Source organism: Engraulis encrasicolus, chromosome 9 (genome assembly GCF_034702125.1).
Source record: "Engraulis encrasicolus isolate BLACKSEA-1 chromosome 9, IST_EnEncr_1.0, whole genome shotgun sequence".
NCBI classification, from domain to species: Eukaryota; Metazoa; Chordata; class Actinopteri; order Clupeiformes; family Engraulidae; genus Engraulis; species Engraulis encrasicolus.
The window spans coordinates 53,713,062-53,723,061 of NC_085865.1; the positions used below are offsets into that span (position 1 = coordinate 53,713,062).

Below are 10,000 nucleotides of genomic sequence, written 5' to 3' on the forward strand. Positions count from 1 at the left end.
GGATTTTGTAGCCTCCACGCCTCATCTCAGAGGATTGAAGGCAGACTTCTTCACACCCTCTGCACTCGTTTCTCATTTCTTCCTTCCATCACCTCTCCAATTCTCTCTCTTTCTCTCTCTCTCTCTCTCCAATCTCTGCTCTCTCTTTTCAATTACACACTCCCAGCAGCTATCTCTCTTTCTCTTCTTCTCTCCTCCTTCTGCTCTCCTCCTCCTCCTCTCTCCTCTCAATTTCTCTCTCCCCTCTTCACGCTAAGGCAGAGCCGTAGTGAGACAACAGGAGGACTGTGTACCATACATATTTATGAGATGCCTGACGCTCCTGGCTGTAGTGTTGTGTGCTGTAGTGCAATGTAGTGAGGAGGCTCTTTTTTGGCAACCTGAGAGGAAAACCACAAAAAGAGGATGCAGGGAGGCAGGAGGGAGGATGGAGGGAGGACGGAGGACAGAAACTCGCCCGTTGTCACGACGCCTGCCGTCACCAACCAGAATTTGCAGTCACCAACCAGAATTTGCCGTCAGCCATCAGAATTTGCCAGCGCTACTGCTGCATGTACGCAGTAAGAATGGAGCACTCAGAAAGTCTAGTTTAACACTCACAGTGTTGACCTGGCTCTCTATGTATTGCATTAACACTGCAAAATGAACTCTGTAGCAAGATACAGAAATGTAAAGTGTGCAAGGTATGGCTAGTTTAACCAAATAAAGAAATAAATTGTGTGCAGGCTGTGAAACTAGCAAAGCAAAAAAAAAGAAAAAAGACAAACAAAGATTCTCTAGGCCTAGTTTTTTTTCACCATCTCTGAAATCATGAAATAAAGTGTGGATGAAGAGGGCTGTCTGGCGCAACAAAATACAGAAGTGTAGTGTGCCTCCAGTAGTATGGGCAGCAAAACAAAATGATAAAATGGAGTGTGGCTATGGGGCTCAGGCTACTGTATACGCTCCGGGTTACCATGGAAGCAACCGCACTGCGCCCCGACCTCATGTCTCACACAGGCTGCACCCTCTTTTTTGCACACACAGATGTGCTCTCTCTCTGTCTCTCTCTCTCTCTCTGTCCCTTTCTCTTTATCACTGCATTTGTTTTTGTTGTTCAAATCTCTCCTCCTCTGTCTTTCTCTCTTCCTGTCTCTCTCTTGTGTCCCTTCTATCTCTCTTTATCTCCCTATATCTATATCTCTGCCTCGTCCTCCCTCTCTCTCTCGTTCTTCCTTCCTTCCCCGCCCCCTCTTTGTTGAACCTCTCAGCTTCATTTCTCGCTTCTCCTCTCTCTATTCCTATACCCATTCACTCTCTCCACTCTCTATTCTCCCTACTTCTTTCTCTCCTCATCACCTCTCTCTCTCTCTCTCTCTCTCTCTCTCTCTCTCTCTCTCTCTCTCTCTCAGAAGAGAACAGATGTGAAAGCCAAACTGTCACAAAAGTGAAAAAAAGGAGTCAGAGGAGGGAGGGATGAAGAGAAGAGAGGGAGAGAGGGAGGAAGGGAAAAGCAAAAAAAAAAGGAGGTGAAAACTGTCTGACAGGGAGCAAAAAGTAGTCCATTCTGGTACCAAGCCTTGCCTTTTTCCCTTATTTAAATCACATAAGTCTGTGTGACAGATTATGCCCCCACTGCAACTACTACCGTACGCACGTATATCCACATTTACAAAACCCACACATATTCACACATCAACTCCCCTTTGCATTCTCTCCCCCTCCTCTTTCTCCTCTCTTCACACTAGTAAAGAAAAGCTAGACCCCTGTAATTATCCGCAGCTGCTTGTTGTGTCTTCTTCTGAAGGCAAAGACGGATTACTGCACGGGCCTACAGGGCCCAGGCACAGGGGCCCAAGAACCAAGGGGGCCCTGAAGCCCAAGACTCCATGCTACAAAAAACGTAGTTAGTCTGTATTTATGTTCTGATATTATGTTAAATTTGTGTGTTGTATTTTCACATTTTCTCAGGGGAGAAACCACAGACAACAAAAGCTCTCTAACATCTTCAGTAACCACTCAAATCTTTTTGAACCTCCTAATTTCATGGAATGGGGGGTGGGGGGGCTTTCTAGTTGTCTGGCCCAGGGGCCCATGGATTCATGATCTGTCCCTGTCTGAAGGGCACGAAGAGGTGAGGGTTGCTTGACTGTGCTACACAGTATGCGTTACATTGTTAATTTAACTATTAGAGAGTTACATTTTTTCATTTATAGTGTTGGACCAACTCCCAAGTGTTTAATTACATAACACTGGCAACTTTACTGTGTAAAGACCATGCGCTGCATAGTGCTGCTTCATCCAAGGCTGTGGAGCTGGAGATTCACCATAGCAACCAAAAAGGCCTATAGCGTAGAGTGTCTCCTGTGGAGAGAGAAGAGAGAGGGCCTGGAGAGAGAGAAGGGTCACGACACAGTAACCGAGCCAGCATCTCCTGACAACAACTAAAGGGATTTCAATCTGAACGCTTTTCGTTTCTTTTCTTTTTGAGGAGAAAAAAAAGACGAGAGATCTGGGTGTCTGCCAGGCAGGCAGGCAGCCTCGCAGTTGGCTCGTTCTTATTCTTATTATACCACACTGAGTGACATATCAATAGGATCACACCACGCCACGCTGCCACGCCGCCTCGCCGCTCCTATTACCGCCTCGCCGTCTCCCACTTGGGAAGGCATCAGCTGCGCTTTCTTCTTCTTGCGTTTCCTTCTTCTCGCTCTTGTCAGTTCTTGGTCAAATGGTTGACCAGGTCATCTAATAATACCAAACTGCAACGATTTCAAAGCACTGCATGCCCTACTTTTACCCAAGTATCTCACTGTGCGGCAAATGGCAAAATAAATCATTCTTGTTTCACCACTGTATCCTATTAATACAGTAGTCATAACGTGTTTTTCATTGCATCATCATTGTCAACCATATGATTGCAGTTCATCATCTCCACTCATCTTCTTGTACTACCAACATTTTTTATGTTTCTTTCTCTCATGCTTATTGTCAAACACTCTACTCCATGAGTACTATCTACCATTTCCATACACTTAACCCAAGAACCTCTACACACATGACGAGTCACCATCCTTGTATCCTTGTGTATCGCAGTAATACCAATGTTTTATTGTCCCCCGCTATCATTGTCAGACAGCAGTGATTTCGCCCACTACACAAGTACTATCAGTATCAACCCATCGCCACACAATTCACCCAAGTACCTCTACACACATGACAAGTAATGCACCCTTGCATTGTTGCACCAATGTTTTTTTCTGTCCCTTCTTTCATTATCATGACTCTGCAGTGGTAACCTGGTCCACTGTAAGAGTGCTATCTCCCATCTACAACAAACACACGTGATCTCCATCTTGTCTTCTTCATCCCCAGCCCCTTCCTCTTCCTCTTCCTGCTTCCTGGAAGGGGGGCGGGGAGGTGGGCAGGACGGGTAAGGTCACCAGGCAGTGTGAGGAACTGTCATTATAACAAGTCAGTGTTAGATGGATTTGGTCCACTACTGGAGTACCATCCAACCATCTCCATACATTTCACCCAAGTTTCTATGACGAATAACCATCCTTGTACATCACAGCAATACCAACACGTTTATTGTCCCCCGTCATTGTTAGACGGTGGTGATTTGTTCCATCACCCAAGTACTTCACAGTCTTCATCACAGACTACACCCAAGTATCTCCATGTGCATGACAAGTAGCCATCCTTGAATACCACAGGAACACCAACGTCTTTATTGTCCCACATCCGCTGTCAATGTCAGACAGTGGTGATTTGGTCCACTACTCGAGTACTGTCTCCCATCTCTACGCACTCAATCTCATCCCTCCCGTCCACACTACCAATCCCCAACCCCCCGACGCCCCCACCGCCGCATCTCTTCCTCTTGCTCTTCTTCCTCTTGGAGGGCGGCAGGAAGGTGAGCAGGACGGGCAGGATGGCCAGGCAGTGGAAGGCGGTGATGAGGGTGGTGAGGAAGAGGCAGCGGAAGAGCGTGCCCGTCAGGTTGGAGGGCACGGCGGCGACGGGCAACAGGGCGGCCGCGTAGCACAGGTAGCTCTGCAGCGCCGGCACGCCGTGACGCTCCAGCGCCACCTTCACCCAGCGCGTGCGCGAGTGCTCGCGGCCCAGCACGAACGCCGAGACCAGCGGCGCGCTCGAGTCCACCGCGTAGTTCACGCCGTAGATCAGGCAGAGCACCGACACGCAGTCCAGCTCCACCTGAGATGGAAAGAGGAGAGGGGAGGAGGAGGGACGGAAGAGAAAAGAACAGAAGGAGGAGGTGGGGTGAAAACCAAACAAACACACAAATAGCATTAGTAGGTCAGTCAATCATATTAAAAGCTTTTAACTTAAATCAGGCAAAAAATCCTTGGCAAAACATAAACAACAACAATTAGAGTTACTGTAAGTTTGACCATGTTTCTGAGTGACTAATTTCTTTGAACCAAAGAGCATGTGCTTTCGGGAATAAAATGACACAGCACTCCTTAGTGACCACCACATTATTTTGGTGATTTAGTATCTGAAAGAAGCAAATTGATCGTATATCAGGCAGAGGGCCGACACACAGTCCAGCTCCATCTGTTTAAAGAAGGAGGCCGTTGTGAGACAAGGAGGGAGGGAAGAGAATCGGCCGCTGTGTAGTTCACACAGTACGGTGTATGGCAAGTCAGACACCGCACCAAGACGCAGCCCAGCTCCACAATGATGAAAAGAAGATAGACAGGGAATGAGAGAAATGGAGAGGGAGAGAAGGAGGGAGAGATAGAGAAAAAGTCAAAAAGTCAGGGTGAGCCAGGGAGGGAGAGAGATGGAGACAGAGAGAGGCAGGGAGATAGAGAGGGGGAGGGCTAGGGAGGTAAAGGGGGAGAGAGGGAATAGGAGGAAGGGAGACGAAGGGAATGAGAGCGATAAATGGAGAGACAGTAAGGGAGAGAGAGAGTGGGATGGAGAGAGAGCAAGGGAAGGGTGTACAGAGATGCAAAACACATACCCAGGAAGATGTGAAGGAAAAGGAGAGGTGGAGCAGGAGGAGAAGGAAAGTTAAAGATGAAAGAGAAGACAGATGCAGTCACACAAGCACATAGTATAAAACCTCTCAGCATGACTTCTTCTCCCCATTCGTTTCTGACACGCATTCATGCTCTCTGCCATCACAAGTCTGAAGAAAACAATAAATGCAAAAGGTCAAGCTAACACAAAAGAGAAGAGTCAAAGACTGAGACTGAGAGAGGGAGAGAAGGAGCCGAGAGAAGTGATGAAGCAAAACAGTAGAAGGGAAGTCAGAAACACTTTGACAGGGAGCAAAAACAGCTCACAGCTTTTCGTATTGAAATAGCATAACTCAGGACCACTGACAAATGACCCAGGACCAAATGATCTTAAAGGGCCCCCCGCCTTCTGAACATACCTAATTCTGCCCCCCCTCTCTCTCTAGGTGTGGGACAACATACCCGTTTGTCCCTCCTTGTGACGGGCCTGCTCAATATGGCAGGTTATGCCACTGTACGTACATGTTTCTCAACTTGGGCTCTGCAGCCTCACAGGGGGTGTATAGGGAGCCATAAGGATCCATTTTATTTTTCAATACTAAGGGGGGCGTTGGCAGACTTATGATGAGGTCAAGGGGGAGTTGGCAGGCTTATGATGTGTTCAGGTGGCATTTATTCAAAAAAGGTTGAGAACCACTGGTGGGCCTACATACTATACTACTTTATAAAAAAACACATCAACTCTCCTCTGCTCTCTCGCTCACTCATTCCTTTACAAAAGCAAGAAAAAGCCTCCTATAGAATAGATTTATGATGTTTCTCTTTCACCCATGCTGTCTTACTGCAGTGAAAAGTGCTTTGTTGCAAGCAACTGGACTTTGATTTGAAGCCTGACACACTCCACCTATGACAAGCTGTGCCCACGAGCACTGCACACACAGGCAGGCACGCACACACGCATTCAACTACACACACCAAGGCCCAAGAGAAGGGCAGGATAGACGGGCCTACACGCACACACAAACACAAACACACACACACACACACACACACACACACACACACACCCACACACACACACACACACACACAATCACACACACACCACACACACACACACACACACCACACACACACACACACACACACACACACACACACACACACACACACACACACACACACACACACACACACACACACAGAGACACACACACACACACACACACACAGCTCTCTCCCTCCCCACCCACCTGCCAGAGCGTCATGAAGCCCACCACGCCAAACTCCACGGACGCCACGGTGACGGTGAGCCAGGCGTTGACGAGGGGGTCTGCCGCCAGGAAGGTGGAGAAGAAGAGCAGGAAGAGCGCGGCGATGCAGGAGTTCTTCAGCGGCGCGCCGACCGACGAGGCGTAGCGGTCCATGTAGACGAAGGAGGGGTTGAAGATGATGAACTTGATGCGCGAGGTGAGCGAGAGCTTGCGTAACGTGTCCAGCAGGATGGACATCTCCTCACGCTTGTTCTCCGTCGTCTTGGCGACCAGGAACATGCGCGAGGCCACCACCTCGAAGCCGTCGCCGTCGGCGCGCCGTGAAAAGATGATGTCGTCCGAGAAGTGCAGGTAGCGCGGCTGCCGCAGGAAGCCCGAGCGCAGGCGCTCGGTGAAGTTGCTCCGCGGCAAGCTGCCGACGCTCATGTTCAGCCCATGCAGGTAGTTCAGGTAGCTCTCAAACCAGGAGATGCGCTCAAAGCCCTTGGTGTAGAAAAGCAAATTATCCATTCATTTAATCATTGTTAGTTGATTGACCGCATCGATCGACTTACGATTAATTGATAAGCTGCATTTTTCCCCAAATCTTTCCCAAAAAAAAAGATTAAATCTAAAAATGTGAAATTAAAAATGGGATAGAATGCTACATTTAAATCAATTTCTTTTAACTTCTTTAATTCAAAGGTGATTTAAATGTTCCCACTCTCCACACCCCTCTTCACGCATACTTTGTCATGCCCATTTCAACGGGGACATTCCAACCTTGGTGTACTCCAGGAGGTCCTCCTGCACGCTGGCGTTCCAGTACTCGATGGACTCGTAGATGTAGAAGCCGATGACGGGGCTGTAGCTACTGAAGTAGCGCTGCTGCGCCCGCATGTAGGCGATGGTACTGGTCTCCGTGGCAACCAGGTTGCTCAGGTCCGAGCCTTCGCTCACCTGGAAGTGCAGCAGATGATCAATTTACCTGGTGAAGGTCTAGGACCGAAATGCCATTTATTTGAAAGAAAACAACAAAATGGTCATTGTGCGGGAGAGTTTTTTTAAATTGTCTGATTGACCCATGGGCCATGTCCTATGCACCTGCCAGCTGAAGTGCGCAAAAACACAAGTTTAACGGCAGGTTATGTAAAATTGAGAAAATCCTGCACGCAAGCTGCACAATTTCCATCAGTCCCTTAACACCCGCCATTCCACCAGTGGAATGCTGCAATAATCACTGAAAAAATACTTTAGTACCATAATACTACTGGTCTATGACAGTATTGCACAGGGCCTTTAGTAAAACATTACGACTTGGTCATTGCCAATTACATTACATTTCACTTAGCTGACGCTTTCATTTTTATTCAAAGCGACTTACAGTTACTATTTGTCAGGGTATTGGTTACAGTCCCTGGAGCAATGTGGGGTTAAGTGCCTTGCTGAAGGGCACTTCTGCCATGGATGGAGATGTAGGGAGAGGTCAGGGGGGATTCAAACCTGCAACCCCCAGATTGAAAGACCAACTCTCTAACCACTAAGCCACGGCTGACCACTCTGCCAGCTGCCAATCTGATAACAGCTAATTTATAACTTTGTGGCCATGTCTTAATGGGTTAATTAGCGAAAGATTGCTTTTTTCACAATGCATTTTTCCTCTATCCATCTGAATTTACTCAGTAGTCCAGCGTTCTGTAGTTCTAATGTAGTGAGGGAAAACACTTGGGTGAAAATGTACTTGAGTAAAAAGTCAAACTGTCTCGTCCTCACCCATTACTCATAAAAAAATACTCAATTACGATGACTTGAGTAAATGTACTGTAATTAGTCACTTTCCACCAGTGGCGATCCTACAATGACCGGTGCCCGGGGCAACACCCCTTACGTTGTCCCGCTCCCAATCACAACCCCACCCCTTGTGGAAAAAAGTGCAAAATTGGTGGGGAAAAAAACCTTATCGGAGGAAAAAACCCTTATAACTGCTGTCAATAATGCTAATTGCTAAGTGTGATGTCACCGGGGGCGGGCTTTGGCAATGCTGCCCCTTTCAGGTGCCACCCCATGCAATTTGCCCCTCGGAACGCCCCTGATTTCCACCCTTGACTCACCTGCAAGTAGCCCATGAGCGCGAAGGACACATAAACCAGGTAGAAGAGCACCACGAAGGGCTTGACGTAGGTGTTGGTGATCCAGTCGCAGTAGTAGCGCTTCATAAAGGCCACCAGCAGGTGGCTCTCATATGCCTGTGGAGGTACAAGAGGAAAGGTTATGAGGTGCTAAAAAAAATACAGAGGGCTTGACCTCTGTGTCCTCAATGGTAGTTACGGCCATGCATGTGCGAGAAAAAAATATTGCATAGGCTCCCTGCTCTCTGATTGGAGCCCAAGATCTGGACCCTCGCTGAGGAATAGAATCCATGCTGTCTTTCAGATCAGAACAATTCTACAAAGCAGCATGGGATTTCCGAGGCTACAATTCAGCTGAAATGGAAATTAATGAAAAAAAAAATACATTTTTGTTCAGCCCTTTCCAAGATCCCTTTTATGAAATTGAAATGACACCTATTTTGGGAGGTGCAAAATTCACATTCTCATCACCAGTGATGGGCTAAATGGATTCATTAGTTACCAGTACCACTTATTCCAAATTACTTTGTTTCACCTGTCCAATTAAACCACTTGATCATTCAAACCAACAAATCACCTGGTTGAATTGGACTGGTAAAGCCAAGTCATTTGGAATATGTGGAACTAAAATGAACCTATCTTAGTTGCCCATCACTGCTCATCACAACCGTACAGTAGACTACTCCACCTGCAGGTCTGGTTCGGAGGCGGCTGCGGGTCCCTCTGCGTTGTACTGCGTGTACATGAGGAAGCGGTACCAGGCCGGCTTCTGCTGCAGGAGCTCCGGTTTGGGCACGCGCCGGCAGAACAGGCTGTGGCGGTAGTTGTTCTCCAGGTAGCCTGCCGAGTCAAGTCAAATCAAGACAAGTCAGGTCAGGTCAAATATTTATATAGCACACATAGACTAAATGTGTTTAAAATCTGCTTGACCCAGTGAGACATGGGACCCAGTTATAAGTCAGATGTTTCTAGAAATGACCAAGTCGTAACATACTGTATAGGCCTTGGAGCAATGTGGGTATGGCTCAAAAGCACTTCCGCCATAGGTAAAAGGTGCTGGTAAGTATGGGAATTGAACCGGCAACCCTCTGCTCTGGTCTAAAGGCCAGCGCTCTAATCATTGAGCCATGGCTATGAAATGAAAGAAAAGTGCGTATGAAGTATGAAGTCACAGAGACCGACCTGCAGGTTGGATCCAAAGAACGGGAGTATATATGAAGAGGTAGTTGAAGAAAATAAAATGAGAAATGAATGAAAATGAAAGTTTGGTAACACTTTATTTTAGGGATACATCTATTAGCACTAATACATACAATGTTAATGCCTGCATAAGTGACTTGTAAGGCATGTACTAAGCAAACGCTAAAGCCTACTAGGTCCTTACTAAGGTTAAATTGGTAATAAATCCCTTATTGTGCATGAACAAGACATTTGAGAATACATGCCTAACAAATGTTTGATTTTGCTTTGTACATGCCTTATAAGTTCGAAGTATGAACTGAAGACCGACCTGTGAAGACCAGGTTGGATCCGAAGAAGGTGAATGTAGAGATACTTGAAGAAAATAAAATAGCTGGCAATGACCAAGTCGTAATGTATTACTAAAGGTCCTGTACACTGTCATAGTGGTGTAGTACTATGGGAG

General features: G+C 47.1%; 1 protein-coding gene across 1 annotated transcript in view; it reads right to left on the bottom strand.

The window, feature by feature from the left end:
* Window positions 1-3,195: 3,195 nt before the first annotated feature.
* ptchd1 (patched domain containing 1) overlaps window positions 3,196-10,000 on the bottom strand; it is a 46,069-nt gene continuing 39,264 nt past the window's right edge. The window contains exons 4-8 of the mRNA XM_063207418.1: window positions 9,044-9,195; window positions 8,338-8,472; window positions 7,010-7,186; window positions 6,227-6,730; window positions 3,196-4,200 (exon numbers count right to left, since the gene is read on the bottom strand). Of these exons, the coding sequence (XP_063063488.1) occupies window positions 3,739-4,200; window positions 6,227-6,730; window positions 7,010-7,186; window positions 8,338-8,472; window positions 9,044-9,195 (1,430 nt within the window). The 3' untranslated portion in view covers window positions 3,196-3,738. The remainder of the gene's footprint in view (window positions 4,201-6,226; window positions 6,731-7,009; window positions 7,187-8,337; window positions 8,473-9,043; window positions 9,196-10,000) is intronic.